At 35.1% G+C, this 17,919-nt stretch overlaps 1 protein-coding gene, 2 long non-coding RNA genes and 1 pseudogene across 3 annotated transcripts; 3 read left to right on the top strand and 1 right to left on the bottom strand.

Moving 5' to 3' along the window:
- Positions 1 to 105: 105 nt before the first annotated feature.
- Positions 106 to 5,835, top strand: LOC132050388 (pentatricopeptide repeat-containing protein At1g62670, mitochondrial-like; annotated as a pseudogene).
- LOC132050390 (uncharacterized) lies at positions 3,908 to 8,873 on the bottom strand. Its single transcript, XR_009413402.1, has 2 exons — positions 8,703 to 8,873; positions 3,908 to 4,092 (listed from the first exon to the last, which is right to left on the bottom strand). It is a non-coding gene; the product is annotated as an uncharacterized LOC132050390 (long non-coding RNA).
- A 1,294-nt stretch (positions 8,874 to 10,167) lies between these two features.
- On the top strand, positions 10,168 to 11,707 carry LOC132048998 (pentatricopeptide repeat-containing protein At1g62910-like). The gene is made up of 4 exons (XM_059439678.1): positions 10,168 to 10,242; positions 10,887 to 10,961; positions 11,071 to 11,305; positions 11,442 to 11,707. Exons 1-4 carry the CDS (start codon positions 10,168 to 10,170, stop codon positions 11,705 to 11,707), a joined length of 651 nt encoding a protein of 216 aa, XP_059295661.1.
- Positions 11,708 to 13,366: 1,659 nt separating this feature from the next.
- On the top strand, positions 13,367 to 14,685 carry LOC132050389 (uncharacterized). The gene is made up of 2 exons (XR_009413401.1): positions 13,367 to 13,685; positions 14,488 to 14,685. It is a non-coding gene; the product is annotated as an uncharacterized LOC132050389 (long non-coding RNA).
- Positions 14,686 to 17,919: the final 3,234 nt, after the last annotated feature.

A 17,919-nucleotide genomic window follows, 5' to 3' on the forward strand; every position in this document is an offset into this window, starting at 1 on the left:
ATTATAGATAAATAAAAGTGAAGGGAGAGAGTATTTTTAAACCAACTCTAGACTACCTCAAGTATTTATTTTTTTAAACTTGATTCCAAGTCAAATCCAGACAAATTCGCAGCAATTGATCGAAGATGAAGAGAATTTCTGGCAATGGTATTATTCCTTTTATCTCTTTTCTTTCCTACTCCCCATTCTTCTACTACTACAATAAAAGCTTATTCTTCATGCCTAGGGGTGGCAAACGGGTGGGTAGAGTCGGATATGGGTCGGGTCGAAAATGGGTTGACAAAAAACGGATCAGTTATCCGACCCGCCCATATTTAACACGGTTAAAAAATGGGTTACCGTCGGATAATATGGATATCCATATTATCCAAATTATCCAAAGCTACTTCAAAGATGTTGGCTTCATGTAGCCAATATGGAGAAGATTAATTTACCATTTTGTCCACAAATCCAATCCTTAGTACATAGTTGCACCTCAACATTTGTGGGAAGAGTAGAACTTCGAACCTTTTCAATGACACGACCTCAAAGAAAATCTTTTTTGGAAAATATCCACCCAACCCCACTCCCCCACCACCCACTCCCCAACCAAATCCCAGCCCCACCCAACGATCACCCTCGAACGCACTTCATCTTCCCCTACCCACCCAACTCCATCCTATCCCGCTCCACCCAACCCTCACCCACCCCCCTCCCAAAGCGTCTATTTCATATATGACTACTTTGTACTTTGAAGACAACCCCAAAAAAGTGACTATGTTTGTAAACTAGCCATTTTTTAAAAGTGACAAAAATGGCTATTTTTGTAAATTGACCATTTTTATAAAGTGACGTAAAAATGGTTATTTTTGCAAAAATTTATTTCTTGGAAAACGACCGAAAATGCAAATTTGCAAAAATAAGCAACTTTTTTGTCATTTTTCAAAAAATGACCACTTTACAAAAGTAGCCATTTTTGTGTCACTTTAAAAAAATGGCTACTTTACAAAATTGACCACTATCTTGGAAATGGCACATTTCGAAAATGGTTATTTTAATACTTTCACAAAGATGCTATTTTAAAAAATGGCTACTTTTGCAAAGCGATTAGTTTTTAAAGTAACTACTTTCACAAAATAACTATTCATGAAAATTGACTACTTTCAAAAAGTGACTGTTTTTAAAAAGTATCTACTTTCACAAAGTGGCTATTTTCTAAAAGTGACTAATTTTACAAAGTGACTATTTTCTTAAGTGAATACTTTTGCAAAAACGACTATTTTGAAAAGTAGCTACTTTTCGCAAGTAATATTTTGAAAAAGCGGCTACTTTTGTAATGTCATTACTTTTGCAAAGTTGCTATTTTTGAAAGTTACTACTTTCACAAAATGTCTAGTTTTGCAAAGTTGAGAGATAGGGGTGGTGGTGGGAAGGTGAGAGGTAAGGGTTGGGGGTAGGTGGTGATAGGGGAAGGGGGTGGGCTGGGTGGTTATAGGGGTGGGGAGGGAGGTAGTGGGGGGTGGTGCGGGGTGGGGGTAGAGGGGGTGGTTAAGGAACTTGTTTTCTAGAGAAAATATTTTCCAAAACATTTTGACCAACCAAACATGGAAAAATGAGAAACATTTCCTTCATACCAAACACACTCTATATGTTGTGGGTTTTATCCATTTTACCCATTAATTTACCCATATTTTAAGTGGATAATATGAGTTGACTCATATTGGACCCATATTAAATGGATAGGGTATCCAACCCATTTAAAATGGGTTGGATCGGGCGGATAACCATATTTTTAACCCATTTTGCCACCTCTATGACATGCCATAGTAACAAGTCCATTTTAGTAAAGGGTAAACTTGGGTTAAATAGCAATTTTGACAATGTCAAGTATTTAGATGATGTTGTGACCCTCTTCCATCAAATAGTCAGAATGCAGCCTCTTCCTTCTGTTGTGAACTTCTCTAAATTATCTAAGACTATGCTAAATTTGAAGCATTACCCTGCTGTCATTTCTCTTTTTGGAGAAATGCAGAAATTCGGTATCCCAATTGATGGATTTATCTAGAGTAATGTGATTAACAGCTATTGCCTGATGTGTCGTGCTGATTGTGCATTTTCGGTGTTACCTATTTACTTGAAGAATGGCATTCCATTTAGTGTTGTCACCTTTAGCACCCTAATTAGGGGAATCTTTGCTGAAAATAAGGTTAAAGATGTGGTTGAATTGTTCAAAAAATTGGTCAGAGAGAAGATTTGTGAGCCCGACGAAGTCATGTATGCAACCATCATGAATGGGCTTAGTAAAAGGGGTCATACTAAAAAAACTCTAAGTTTGCTCCGATTAATGGAGCAAGGGAACACTAAGCCCAACATATATATTTACAAAGATTGTTATAGATGCTCTATGCAAAGATGGAAACGTAGATATTGCTGTCAACCTTTTGAACGAGATGAAGCTGAAAGACATTCCTCCAGACGTAGTCACGTATAGTTCGTTGATTGATGGTTTGTGTAAGCTTGGTTAGTGGGAAAAGGTTAGGACATTGTTCTCTGAGATGGTAAATCATAATATATATCCAAATGTGCGCACCTTCAGCATGATGATTGACGGAGTATGCAAAGAAGGGAAAGTTGAAGATGCCGAGGAATTAATGAGACACATGATAGAAAAAGGTGTAGAGCCTGATGTAATCACCTATAGTGCGATAATGGATGGATATTGTTTGCATGGTCAAGTGGATAGAGCAAGGAGAATTTTTGATATCATGACAGATAAGAGCATTGAGCCTGACGTTATTTGCTATAACGTACTAATAAATGGATACTGTAAGGAAAAGAAAATGGTTGAGGCAATGCAATTGTTTCGTGAAATTTCTCAAAAGGGATGAAAACCTAATATTTTTGTCTACACTACTATCTTGCAAGGTCTATTTGAAGTTGGAAGAATAGGTGATGCAAAAAAGATCTTTGCCGAGATGCTATCTACGGGGCCTACACCTAATTTGTACACTCATTGCACTTTGCTCAATGGTTATTTTAAGTACGGACTTGTTGAAGAAGCTTTGTCTCTCTTTAATAAGTTGAAAAGAAAGAGAGAAGTTACTGATATTGTATTTTACAATGTTGTCATTAATGGATTGTGCAAAAATGGTAAACTCGATGAAGCTCATGCGATTTTCGAGAAGCTTTCTTTAATGGGATTGCTTCCGAATGTTAGAACGTACAATACTATGATAAATGGATTTTGTCTTCAAGGGTTGTTAGATGAAGCTAAAGATATTCTGAGAAAGATGGAAGAAAACGGTTGTTTACCAGACAATGTCACTTACAATGTTATTGTGCAAGGATTTCTTAGGTGCAGCAGAACTAGTGAAATGTCAATTTTCATGAAGGAAATGGCTGGAAGGGGCTTCTCAGTTGATGCAACTACAACTGAGTTATTGATAAACGCTATAAGGGAGAATCCTTCCGTCCTTGACATGATACCAGAGCTTCACTCGGAAAATAAGAAGTGAATATTTCTTCCCCTTGGTTTATTCGGCTACGCTATGGCTATGATACAATTTCCTTTTTATCCCTGCAAAAGAAATGGCATCCAGTGCAATTGCAGAAGTTGATAGCAATTAGATCGTTGCTTGAGTTTTCTGGGCAGGCCAATTGTGGAGGTACGTCAATTTTGATATTTTGAGTTTTTTTTTTTTTTTATCACCTTTTCTTTTTCTTAGAATTCAAATGTTATTGCACTTTTAATATGAGAAAAAATTGTGACCATGCCATAGTTACCTTTATCAAAAAAATTGTGACCATACCAATTTAAAAAATAATAAGAGTTTCCTTCGTGTACACGTTATAAGTCTACTAAAATCATTTTTCAGTGCTATTTAGTTATCTTCAAGTATGCTCTTTTTATTATTTTCAGTTATTAGCATTTTCTATTTATTTTTTTTAAAGTATCAATAACAACTGATTTAACTTAGAAATTGCTACATGAACAATCTTTTTCGGAAGTTTCTAAAAGTCGCAGTTACATCTTCCATTAATGGAACACCAGAGCTGACAAGATCAACTCCATCCTTCTGCCAGAACCATATGGTATGAATAATTTTTGTTTTCCTGAAATTCAAACAAAACAAGTTTGAATATGATAGGATATACTATAGATGAATGGTCAACATCATATTCGAGTTAATGATAAAAAATGCACCTAAACTATCACCTTTTCGCGACTTTCATATCTCAACTACCCATTGTTCCATTTACCTACCTAAACTGTCACTCTCCTTAGATTAAAACACACCTCCATGTTGAGCTAGCCTCTACATGCTGGTTGTCGATTGGGAACAAATATTTGTCCAACTCAGCATCTATGTGTGTTTTAATACAAACAGAGTGATAGTTTAGGTAGGTAAAGGGAACAGCATATATTTGAGGTATGCAACTTGCAAAAGTGATAGTTTAGGTGTGTTTTTGACCATTAACTCAATTATTTAAAAATATATTGTTGTAAGTTTATATATGATCCAAGAGTACTGGATGCTAATTGGGAATTGACATTTTCATAGATTAGTAATATTGTCAGAATAAAGTTCATTGGTCCTACGAAGGACCGATTCGATTGGGAGTTTGAAGATGTCCAATGGGTCATGCATTAAACTTGCACTAAGCACTCTTCATCAAGGGTGAACAAGCACTACGTGACTGCCATACCTTTCTGCTTTTTCTGGTCTATTTGGATGGAGAGAATGGTAGATGGTTGAGTGACAAGAGAAGCAAGAATAAAAAAGGTATGGCGAGACTGCTCAATCACCTTGCGTTAGACCTGTCTGAGTCAGGCAACAACCTTCCGGAATCATAATGGTAGATACTCTAAACTGTAGTAATAGAATACTTTATCGATTACAATACTTTGACAGTGTAATCTGGAAACTCTTATTCAGTGTAATGGCTTCTACGAGATGGAGCCAAAAATTATACTCTGAAATTTTCCGTAACTCATGATAGTGCCAATGGGTATCAAAACGCTTTCTTTCCATTTTAGAATTGAAAAAAAAAAGCTTTCTTTTGCGTATAGGAATTCAAGATGGCTTTTCACCGTTGATAGTGAGCTCTTTTCTTCCTTTATTACACTCTGGAACTGTTTTATTTGGTTTCTCGATTTACCCAAGGATGATTGTTCGGCTTTATTGAAGAACGAAATGGGTCCTAATAGAGCGGCATAAATGCAAAACATTCATTTTGTCTATCCCAACTAGTTTGGGATTGACATGTAATAATTGTTGTTGTACTAATTGATTGTTGAAACAAAATTATGAGAACAGAGTGCCCATGGGTTTCCGGAGAGAACTACCACTACAGAAAATTCATTCTGATGACTGACATTTAAAGCACCCTCTGGCCATTTTGTTTTCTCATGGTTTCTGAAAAGGAGAAGGAGAGGAAAAAAGGAATATTTCGACAAAACTAAGAACCAAAAAGATGGAAGAACAAGCAATCTACTGCTACTGCTTCCTTTCCCTTTTGCTTCCCTAGTAAATTCAGTATTGGCTTTATGGTTCTTAAATCAATTGCTGGAATCATTAGAGAATGAGGTATCAACCGCTTCTAAAAGATACCCCTCCGGTTCAAAAAAAGTGTCCACTTAGTCATTTGCACACCCCTTAACAAAATGCTAATTCCTAAAAAAATAGCTAATTTGACTAAACTGCCCCTAATTAAATAGGTATTGGGATTTGGTCACGTAACACTTAATAGGGGCAAATTTGGAAAAATAAGGTTAATTCTTTCTTGATTTGATAAGTGGACACTCTTTTTGACCCAAGAAAAAAAGGCTAAGTAGACACTCTTTTTAATCTGGAGGGAGTATAAGATAGGAGTAACATATATCTGATTACTTCTCTCTTTAGTTTTCAATGTGTTCTCATTCTATCAAAAAATTAACCTCGTCTCTAGAATCATTTGAATGTCAGTTGTGATCTTTTGTTTCTCATTCATGAGTGTAATAAAGTATTTGCAGGATGATTTACTAGATGCCGACACAAATAGTTGGCCATATGTTACGATAAGAAAAACAAATAGGTCATTATATGCAATTTAGTACCAAATGATCTATGTACTTTCTTCTCTTTCTTTTCTCCTCCTCTCTCACATTAACTCTCTTGAACTCATCGCAGGGAAATCATAGCACAGGGAAGATCATCCAAATCAATCAAAGTTGGGGACGTTATGACAGAAGAGGTAAACTTAAAAACTTCTTTTCATCATAAAAGAAATGTGCAGCATCGAAATGTGCTTCCGGTTAATAGCTATATTTGCCAGACATTTTATAACATGATTTCAAATTTATATATATATGGGTTCACACCAGAAATTGACATATTGAAAGTTTGGACCCACCGGCCAATTCCAAGTTGCGACCTTATCGATTTAGAAAATAAGTCTAGTAATATCATTTTCGTTGCTATTTAGTTATATTCAGGTACTTTTTCGACAGAATTACAGAGAAGGGACAGAAATTATAATTGTTTTCTACTTGGATTGACAGACATCTCAAATGACAAGATAAACAACATAAAGCAGCCCATTAAATCTAGATGTTTAAAAATCCTGTACTTGCGGTGCAGGAAGAATCTTTGTTCAGGCTAGTGGCTTGTATGGGATTTGGGTATAAAATTGCTTTCTTTTGTGTATAGGAATTCAAGAAATGATTTTTCACTCTTTTCTTCCTTTATTACATTCTGGAACTGTTTTATTCGGTTTATCCGTCTATCCAAGGATGATAGCTAGGCTTGATTGCTGAAACAATGAAAATGTGTCCTAATAGAGCATAATAGGCTTGACATGCAATAATTGCTGCTATAGTTGCTGCTATAGTATTTGATTTTTGAAACAAATTAGAGAAAACAGAGTGAGACCCATGGGTTTCAGTAGAGATTCCTTCTGTTAGTATTGGCGTAATCTTTCTTATTACATCAAAATCTGTTAGTATTAGAGATTAGGGTTTTAGTAAGATGGAACAATAATTTTTTAGGAGCAATATGAGTAAGTTGTGGAATGAGTTTCAGCAGCATACTAAATTGAAGCTGGGCAATGGTGACAATAAAATTCTGGCCTGATGTTTGGGTGGGGGAGAAAAGCTTAAAGAACAAATTCCCAACTCTGTACAACTGTACAATCGCTCTTCTAATAGAGAAGGTTGTGTTTATGAATTTCACTCATCTAGTGGATGGCAGTTGAATTTTAGAAGGAATTTCAATGATTGGGAGGTGGAGGAAGTTGGGCAATTACTACTACTATTGGACACAATAGTGGTAGAAGAAGATAAAGAGGATGTTATGTTATGAACAACAAGCAACGATATGGAATACTCGGTTAAAAGCTGCTATAGCATTTTGCAAAAATAGTCAGTGTATTTTGAGCCAAATTGGCCATGGAAAATCCTATGGAAATCCAAAGCTCCACTTAAGGTAGCCTGTTTCGGGTGGGTTGTCATCAGGGAAGCATGCTTAACCCTAGATAATTTGCAGAAGAAAGGTTTCATGTTAAGTAATAGATGTTATCTTTGTGAAGAGAATCTGGAACCACTCAGTCACCTTTTTATTCATTGCAAGGTGGCTAAGCAATGCTGGGAGCTCTTCCTAAATCTGTGTCGTGTAGTCTGGGTAGTGCCTTCAGATGTTAGAAGTCTACTGGAAAGTTGGAATGGGCAGAAGATTACAAGTATCCAAAAACAGTTTTGGAGAACTATCCCTTTGTGTATTTTCTGGACCATTTGGAATGAGAGAAATACTGCTTTCTAGAGAACAAGAAGCACCATATTTCTAGAGTCAAGAACTTATGTCTTCAAAATCTGTTTATTTGGAATGAGAGGAATCTGCTAGACTATATGGATCAGTGTATGGATTTTTTGGATTCACTTGGGAACTCTGTAACTTGATCTTATTGTAGGGATATTTGTTTCTGTACTTTTATGTACCTTCTTGGTACTTTTTATTTATAAAACTTTACCTTACCAAAAAAAAAAAAAATTTAGTCTTATTTTTTATTTTTTATTGGATGATGCAGTAAAGTTTAAAACCATATGGTTAAACTGTGGACCTTATTGAGTTAATCACAACATTCAGATGGAGAACATTTTTACAAAAGAAGTAGTCTATAGGATAATAACTTCTTCTTCTTCTTTTTTTTTTTTTTTTTTTTTTCATTTTTTGATTCACACCATGTGATGTTTATCCTAAGGAGATGTTTGTTGTTTATCCTAAGGTTCCTCAGTTATTCCTCCCCTCCTTCCTTTTTGAAACTCACAATTTCCCATTTGACTAAGTTGAAGGCTTTCTTCTCTCTATTTCTTGCCACAACAAGTCTTTTCTCATCACATCCATTCTCTTTTGTATCTTCCTGGGTATTGGAAAGAGAGACATAGTATAGATAGAAACAGCGTCCGACACGTTGATTAGGAATAGTGTTCCTCCTAAGGATAACATTTGCTTCTTCCAGTTTGAGAGCTTCTTCTCACACTTTTCCATAAACCCTTCCCATGTACTGCTTTCCCCGTGATTGACACTTAGTGGCATTCCCAAGTCTATGGTTGGTATTTCTTCCACATTGCATCCCGGGAGTTCTACCAACTTAGTGTTGTTTACCTCAATTGCTGGACTCTGAATAATTTAATTGTAAACCTGATATAGCTTCAAATCACAATAAAGATTGTCTTCAAGTTACAATACCTGATCTTCATTATAAGTGTATGATCTGCATATAAGAGATGTGATATCATCATCGATCCTTGGCCTCTTGTATCTACTTAAAAGCGTTTTATCCTGCCAAGCTGTGTTGCCTTGTTAGTCATTCTACCAAGGCCCTTCATAACTAATGAACAGGAAATTAGAAAGAGGGTAACATTGTTACCATCTCAAAAAAAAAAAAAAAAAAAGAAAGAAAGAGGGTAACCTTGCCTTAGACCCCTGCTGATGTACCATTTAATAAGATTGAGAATTTGACCATGGATGTGTAAAACTTTATCCAATTTCTCCATTTGTTTCCAAAACCCATATCTACCATCAAATTATCAAAAATCCAGTCTACGTAAATGTATGTCTTCTCTATCAGTAGTCCTGTGCTCCTGTCTTTTTCTTGAATCAAAAGCCTCATTTACTATTAACTCCGGTGCACATTATTTGTATACCCTTAGTGAGTGTCAACTGGTTTGTGCCCACTAATGTGCTGATAAATTGCTTGAATCGTTTTGCCGTCAGTTAGGCTATAATGATAAATATGTGTGTGTTTGTCTGTATAAAGAATCAAACTAGTGATATTCTGGTGAAAATAGTCTACAGCTTTCAACACATCATTTGACATTCCAACATTTTTTGTTAAAAGGCCTGATGGAGCTGTCTGGACCAGGTGCTATTTCCCCTGCAAATCTGCTAACAACTATCAAATATTTCTGCCTCTTCGAAAGGTCTTTCAATCGATTTGGTCTCTTCGTCCTTTAGGCATGGTAGATATCATCCTTCCATGTTGGTCTCCATTCTTCTCAGTAGAGGGCCTTGTACTGATGATTTGCTCTTCCACTTCAATTTTCTCCCGATTCACCTCCAAACTGTTAATGTGGTTGTATCTCCTATGTATATTGGCAATCTCTTGGTTCTATCCCCTTGCTGCAACCAAGGGCTTCTAGGTTTTTGTCTCCATGAAATTTCCTCATGAACTAACTGTGTGGTTGAAAGAGTTCTGTCTTCTGCTTCTTTGTCCAGCAACATTACGTACCTCTGATTTTCTCTAAATTTTGCCAAAGAGTTGTATGTTCCAGTCTATAAATTTTGCCAAAGAGTTGTATGTTCCAGTCTATCCATTTTCCTGTGAGTAAGTTCATTTTACTGGCCAATATGAAACCTCAATTTTGTTCCGCCATTTTCTACCGCATCACAAAACCTTCAGGTTCGAACAAACTTTGACAAATGATCTTTTATTGCAGCCCTCAAGATCATGAAGCAGCACTCAAGATTGTGGCTTGGATTTCTTTTATTGCAGCTGAATTTTTGGTGTGATAAATTGCAGCCTAAAACACTGATGAATCTGCTCATTTGAAGCCCAAATTTGTGAGGATTTGCAGCACAAAAATGAAGTCATATTCAGCAGCATTGAGCACAAAATTATAGTTCTTAGGTGACCTTTTGTGAGCAAAGGAGAATGGCACACTTATTGCAGCTATTACCACATCCTAATGGCCATCAAGTCATTCAGCAAAAGAAAGAAAAGGAGCAAGTGGGTCGTCTCTCTTGTTTGGTTACTTCCATCTTTTATTTCGCAAGAGTTTCATATTGTAACGTTAATTTAGAGCATTCCATAAGCTCCAGATTGATGCTAGAAATTTTGATATTTTTTAACTTCTACATGATGTAAGGGACAAGAAGTCTGATTTGATACATTAAAAGAGAACGTTAGACACAGTTGTCTAGTGGTATAAATTTGTTATTTTTTTTTTTTAGTAAGAATGGTTTGCAAGTAAAGCTTGATGTTAAGTAATATGATTAAACTTTTCTAAGATCAAACTTTTCCGATCATAATTCAAGAAGAGAAACTATTTAAACAAAGGGTCCGTTTATCGATACAAATTTTTCATTTTTTAGAAAAAGAGTTTCAAAATAATATTTGGGTATATATGTGGCTGACATTTTTATTTTTTATTTTTAAAAGATTGAAAAAGAAGTTTTGACTAGTTTATCAAGTGAAGTTTTTTCACTTACAAAATTTCAACTTTATCTCAAGTTAAATGCATGCTCAATGAAAACTCGATTTTCAAATACCTAAAAATATTCCTTCTATTTCTTTCTTTGCTACTTCCTTTTTTGGTACGGCATTTAGTTCCTTATTCTTCTTTTGGAATTAATACTTCCATTTCGGTAAAGGGTAAACTTGGGGTAAATAGCAATTTTGAGAATGTCAAATGTTTAGATGATGCTGTCAGTGTCTTCCATCAAATGGTTAGAATGAAGCCTCTTTCTTCCTGTTATCAACTTCTCTAAATTATTTAAGACTATTCTTAATATGAAGCATTATTCTACTGTGGTTTCTCTTTTTGGTGAAATGCAGAAATTGGTTATCCCAATTAGGGTATTCATCTTGAATAACCTGATTAACAGTTATTGCTTGATGCATCGCGCTGATTGTGAATTTTTGGTGTTATCCATTTATTTGAAGAATGGTATTCCATTTGATGTTGTCACTTTTACCACCCTAATTAGGGAATTCTTTGTTGAAAATAAGGTCAAAGATGCAATTGAGTTGTTTAAAAAGGTAGTGCAGGAGAATATTTGTGTGGAGTCATGTATGCAATCGTCATGAAGGGGCTCAGCAAGAGTGACATACTCAAAAAGCTTGTAGTTTGCTCCGGTTAATGAAACAAGGAAACACTAAGCCCAACATAAAAAACTACAGCATTGTTATAAATGCCCTTTGCAAAGGTCGAAACTTAGATGCTGCTATCGATCTTTTGAACGAGATGAGGCGGAAAGGCATTCCTCCTAACATAGTCACACATAATTCAATGATTGATGGTTTGTGTAAGTTTGGTCAATGGGAAAAAGTTATGACTTTGTTCTCTGAGATGCTGAACCTTAATATTTATCCAGATGTTTTCACCTTCAGCATGCTGATTGACGGACTATGCAAAGAAGGAAAAGTTGAAGATGCCAAGGACGTAATGAGACACATGATCGATAAAGTGTAGAGCCTAATATAATCACTTACAAATATTGATTATTTGTGTGGTTAACTGGACAGAGCGAGGCGAGTTTTTGATTTCATGATAGATAAAAATATTGAACCTGGTATTATTAGCTATAACGAACTAATAAATGGATACTGTAAGAAAAAGAAAGTGGATGAGGCCATGCACATGTTTTGTGAAATTTCCCAAAAAGGATCAAAGCCTAATATTATTACCTACAATATAATACCATCTTGCAAGGTCTTTTTGAAGCTGGAAGAATAGGCGATGCAGAATAATTCTACATTACACCTTCTTTACAAAGGTATGTTCTATGCTCTTGGAGACTAATACACTTCTATTGTTGCAAAGCTGAAAATCCTGGGAATTGCTACTCGAATCGTCTGTCCCCCATCCACCTATCTTGCCAGAAGAGGGTTTTCTACCATCTCTCAGTTTAATGTGAATGTCCTCTGATCATTTGCCCCATAAGTTTCTGATATATTTCCAACTTCACAAGAATAGTTAGGAACCTTTTTAATCCAGAAATTTTCCGTCCCATATTTTTCTGCTATCAGTTGCTTCCAGATTTCTTCTCCCTTGTCGTAGAAACTAAAGTTTTGCAAGCAATGCACCGGATGGCAGGTGCTATTTTTTGCTTCATTTCTAAAACCTCTAGACATTTTTTGTGTATTTGCTTCAAACACAACAAACTACACTTAAATTCGTTGCAACATGTTAAGAGTAATTTGAATGTTTAAGCCCACCAAGTTTCCTTATATGAGTAATTGACACATTTTTTTTAATAAGCAATGAAACTTTTTATCATTTGTAGCACCTTGGGGGTGCTTAGTTTCCTTGTATCATCATCTCAGCTACCTGTACATTTTCTTTCTTTGTGTATAGGAATTCAAGAACTGTTTTTTCACTGTTGAGAGTGAGCTCTTCTCTTCCTTTATTACATTCTGGAACTGTTTTATCGGTTTTTCTATTTATCCAAGGATGATAGTTAGACTTGATTGCTGAAGAATGAAAATGAGTCCTAATAGAGTGGAATAGGCTTGACATGTAATAATTGTTGGTCTAGTATTTGATTGTTGAAAGAAAATAAAGAAAACAGAGTGAGATCCATGGGTTTCAGGAGAGAACTACCACTAAGGAAGATTCTTTCCAAGGACCGACATTTGTTTTCTCATGGTTTCTACAAAAGGAGAAGGAGAGGAAAAATGGAAAATTTCAACAAAACTAAGAACATAAAGATGGAAAAACAAGCATTCTTACTGCCGCGCTTATCAGATTTGTTCTGTGGCCAATCAATACATTGACCAGTTATCTGTTAGTATTGACGTAATCTTTCTTATTACATCATAATCTCTTAATATTAGAGATTAGGGTTTTAGTAAATTGATGGAATAATAATTTGTTTTTATTGGATGTTGCAGTAAAGTTTAAAATCATATGGTTAATAGCTTTATGTTTTATTTTTGGATTTAAAAGCAATATCTAAAATCTATCTTGTATCTTCGTGTTGAATATTTTCCTAGATGTTATCTTAATCCACTACTTAGCTTCAGAATTTGGTGGATCTTTAGTGGGATACTTGAAATAAAGGTGCTTTATGTTGTTGAGACCCTCTTGAAATTGGATTAAAGGAAAATTGATTATGCGGTATACGTAGTTATAGTCTTAAGAGCAAGATGTAGGCTTCTGCTGTAGCCAAATTTGAACTGTTATCTGTCTAAACTCAAGCAATCATATTTCATGGAGAAGTACTCAAGAATGTTGTTCTAAAATGACTTTGCATCTCACCATTGACTTTACACAGAGTAAATTTACGTTTATGTATTGATATGCACACTAATGTAATGTTGCTTCTGTAGCGAGAATTTGAGATAACTGATTGATTTCTTCGATGCAGATGACACACCATAATGTCGGGACCCCTGTGATTTCGGAAACCGGGGAGAATAAATCACTTGCTGGAATTATAGAAAAAGAGGTATCAACCAATTCTATAAGATATCATCTTCTTATTGACTGGTTTTGGAGTCGGTGATGCTTCCTCTTTGCGTTTCTGTACTAGTTTTGAATTTTGAAATTGTTCTTTGATCGTGTCTCCATGTGTAGCTTTGTCATAGTTGTTGTTTAAGATATTTTTTTGTCTCTGTAAATATTGAATCTTGTGGACACTATAAAATAGAAGTGACATATATCTAATTTCTTCTATGTTTAGTTTTTCAATGTGATCTTCTTTCCTCATAAAATTAACTGGTCTCTAGAGTTATTTGAGTTCAGCTGTGATCTCCTATTTTTGAATTTCAAGCTGATATTTTCTTGTTTGCGTTCTCTTGCCTCGACTTGGCCATGTGAACGGAAGCATTATGAATAAGGTTTTGGAGGCTAGACATAAATTTGAAACTGGAAGATTACTGGTATTCAGTGGCTTTCATGATTCCTCAAGTCTCATTATTGTCTCTTTATAAGACTGGCATTTGTACTAAACTCAAAAGCCTCTTCTTGTGATAAAAAGAAATATGACGCATCGTAATGTGCTTCCTTTCAAAAGCTAATCTAGTAGCTAGATCTGTAGTCAGACTGCAAGATATTTTATTACAAAATGTCAATTTGCGTATGTTTATAAAAGTGGCTTATCGATTCGTACTTCCGTAGTATGTGTTTTGTTGTGTCCTGAAAAAACGTGTTTGTTCCTAAATAGTATGCTAGAAATATTTCTTAAAGAACCGTGATTTTTCATGCTTCAAAGCTTTCTTTCTATATTCTGACACAATGTCACTTGCCAGATAACCTCATCAGGTACATTCCATCAGATCGTATGATAAGTATGGTGTCCATCAGAGACGTTTTCCGTGTTGTTCTGAGTGAGCATACAGATGAGCTCAACCGTTTAAATGCCTAAATATATACAAGGTCGTTACGAGATGATAACGATGTAAATAAATTGACCATTTTCTTGTAAATATTGGCGTGCTTGGGTCTTCCAGTGATGTGCCTCTGGATGTGGCTGTACGACATTACTTTTCCAGTTTTTAGTGTTCTTATAACTGGTAGTTGTTTAATATGGTAGTTTCTTTCTTTAAATAGAAGAAAGGTGTTCATCTTGTTTTATGGAACTAATATTCCATTTCTTAAGAGCATTCTGAAAGTTTTAATTCTGTTCCAACATAGTGAGAATGTTCTGGTTGAGTTTCCTAGATCATACTTGTTCTTTAGGCTTTTAAACCCTGCAAACATGTTTGAACAACCTTCCAAAATTGTGAACCCCCACCCCGCAAACCCTCTTTAGTACAATAGTCTTTTTCTGTAATATATATGCATCGTGAAGGGAAGCTTTAGCGCAATGGTAAAAATTGCCTCAATTTGACCAGGTCATGGATTCAAGTCGCCAAGACAATCTACTGTGAAAATTCAATGTAATATTGCTTATATAAGATCTTATATTAGAGGCAGACCTATGTAAATGTTGGGCGTTGAGGGGGTTCACTTGCACCTCGCCAAAAAATTGGGAGTTGACTAGTTATTTCGTTCTTGCGCTTCAAAGTTGTATCATTAGTTACCTTTTCAAGGAGAAAAGCACTATATTGAACCTACTATTAGTTTGCTTGTTATATAAATATTTTGGTTCAAAAAGGCAAAAAAGAAAGTTCCTCAGTTTTCCTTTTAGAAACAAAAAATAAAAATAAAAAGTGTTCCCTCTAAATAGATTATTCAATATAAGCATTTAAAAGAAAAATTAAAGTTCAAATATTGTAAGTTTATAACGTTTTGGTATATGCTGATATGTTGAAATCACACACTATCTTAGATTATATGCACAAAACTTTTCACAAACTTTTAATCTTTTTTGTTTTTCCAATTTACATTAAAGGTGATAATTTGGAAGTTTCTACGTTTGAGGAATTTTATGCCCATGGAGGCTAAAACACGGTTAAATAAAAAGAATTATGTAACATTAATCACACATATGTATATATATATAATGTGGCGTAATACATAGATAGGTCCCTGAATTTGTCCAGAAATTTCACTTGGACACTCCAACTGAGCCCCGTACCACCTTTTCGCGTGAGATGCTAATTTTTTTTTCATTTTTTAAAATATTTTTTTCCTTTGTGTTTCTTCTACTCTCCACAATGGCCTAATGTCACTATTGTCACCCGAAACAATGGAGATTACCAAAAACCTTTTAAAAAGTTCAAATTTGATGCTTTTTAAAACTTGAACTATATGTTGAATTAATATTTTGTCCATTGTTTTATATTGAGTATAATAAAGTAATAATTATTAGTTACAAGCTGGTTGTTAACTTGAGGGGGGTTTAATTTCTGAAAAATTTCTTGGTGAACCGGAGAATATCGGGTGGAGCAGATTTGTCCTTAGTGACCGCCTGTCAGGAGCCCTGGTGATGGAAGAAGTCATGGAAGGCTGGTTTACATCGCTTGGCTACCATGCTGGTTTGTTTTTTTTAATTTTATTTTTGGATTTCTGATTTTTTATCTTTTTTGACATGGCTTATTTCTATTGGTCTTTTTTTTTTCTTTTTTCTTTTTTTCATGTCACAGCAAGTGAAGTTCACATACTAAACCTGATTTGGAATTGTCAAATTTGTGTTCAAATGACATAGTTTGGCTTGTGTTCGAGTAAATGAAACCCGCTTTAATTTGAGTGCCGAAGTGAAATTCCTGGATAAGTTCAAGTGTTCAAATGGAATTCTTTTTATATAAATGACTTGTACGTGCAGCTTGGACACTGGTCGGCACTGGACCCTCGGATAAAAGGTTTTTTTTTTGTTTTTTGTGTGTGTGTGTTAATTTATTTATTTATTGTCCTTTGATTTCTGCTACTATCTGTTGGTTCTTGTACTTCGATTATCTTATTTAGCTACTTCTCCTTTCTTTCCAGATTGCTTTATCATGATTTTCTCACTTTGGTTATTTTTCATTTTCATATCGCTTTGATATGCTTGTCCTCATCTGACCTTGTTTGTCATGCTTTCTCTTGAGCCGAGGATCTTTCGAAAATAGTCTCCCTACCTTCTAAGGTAGGGGTAAGGTCTGCGTACACTTTACCCTCCCTGGACCCTACATTGTGGAATTTCATTGAGTATGTTGTTGTTGTTGTTTTGTATAGGTTTTAGTCTTACTTAATACTTAATCTATGTTTATGTTTTGAATTCAAACTGAAATATGTGGTACCTATTCTAAATAGCTATCTAGAACCTCTATAACTTTGCCTTCTTTGAAAGTGGCTTATCGATGCACTTTGGCTTTATAACTTGTTTTTTTTCCTTTGTGTTTCTTCTACTCTCCACAATGGCCTAATGTCACTATTGTCACCCGAAACAATGGAGATTACCAAAAACCTTTTAAAAAGTTCAAATTTGATGCTTTTTAAAACTTGAACTATATGTTGAATTAATATTTTGTCCATTGTTTTATATTGAGTATAATAAAGTATAATTATTAGTTACAAGCTGGTTGTTAACTTGAGGGGGGTTTAATTTCTGAAAAATTTCTTGGTGAACCGGAGAATATCGGGTGGAGCAGATTTGTCCTTAGTGACCGCCTGTCAGGAGCCCTGGTGATGGAAGAAGTCATGGAAGGCTGGTTTACATCGCTTGGCTACCATGCTGGTTTGTTTTTTTTAATTTTATTTTTGGATTTCTGATTTTTTATCTTTTTTGACATGGCTTATTTCTATTGGTCTTTTTTTTTTCTTTTTTCTTTTTTTCATGTCACAGCAAGTGAAGTTCACATACTAAACCTGATTTGGAATTGTCAAATTTGTGTTCAAATGACATAGTTTGGCTTGTGTTCGAGTAAATGAAACCCGCTTTAGTTTGAGTGCCGAAGTGAAATTCTGGATAAGTTCAAGTGTTCAAATGGAATTCTTTTTATATAAATGACTTGTACGTGCAGCTTGGACACTGGTCGGCACTGGACCCTCGGATAAAAGGTTTTTTTTTTGTTTTTTGTGTGTGTGTGTTAATTTATTTATTTATTGTCCTTTGATTTACACACTATCTCTTGGTTCTTGTACTTCGATTATCTTATTTAGCTACTTCTCCTTTCTTTCCAGATTGCTTTATCATGATTTTCTCACTTTGGTTATTTTTCATTTTCATATCGCTTTGATATGCTTGTCCTCATCTGACCTTGTTTGTCATGCTTTCTCTTGAGCCGAGGATCTTTCGAAAATAGTCTCCCTACCTTCCA

The sequence above is a fragment of the Lycium ferocissimum genome, chromosome 3, assembly GCF_029784015.1.
Source record: "Lycium ferocissimum isolate CSIRO_LF1 chromosome 3, AGI_CSIRO_Lferr_CH_V1, whole genome shotgun sequence".
Classification (NCBI taxonomy): Eukaryota; Viridiplantae; Streptophyta; class Magnoliopsida; order Solanales; family Solanaceae; genus Lycium; species Lycium ferocissimum.

Coding starts and splice junctions, on each gene's coding strand:
- LOC132048998 (XM_059439678.1), top strand. CDS start 10,168: ATGGCACACTTATTGCAGCTATTACCACATCCTAATGGCCATCAAGTC. Junction 10,962..11,070: donor TCAGTGTCTTCCATCAAATG/GTTAGAATGAAG, acceptor GGTGAAATGCAG/AAATTGGTTATCCCAATTAG. Junction 11,306..11,441: donor GAATATTTGTGTGGAGTCAT/GTATGCAATCGT, acceptor CCCTTTGCAAAG/GTCGAAACTTAGATGCTGCT.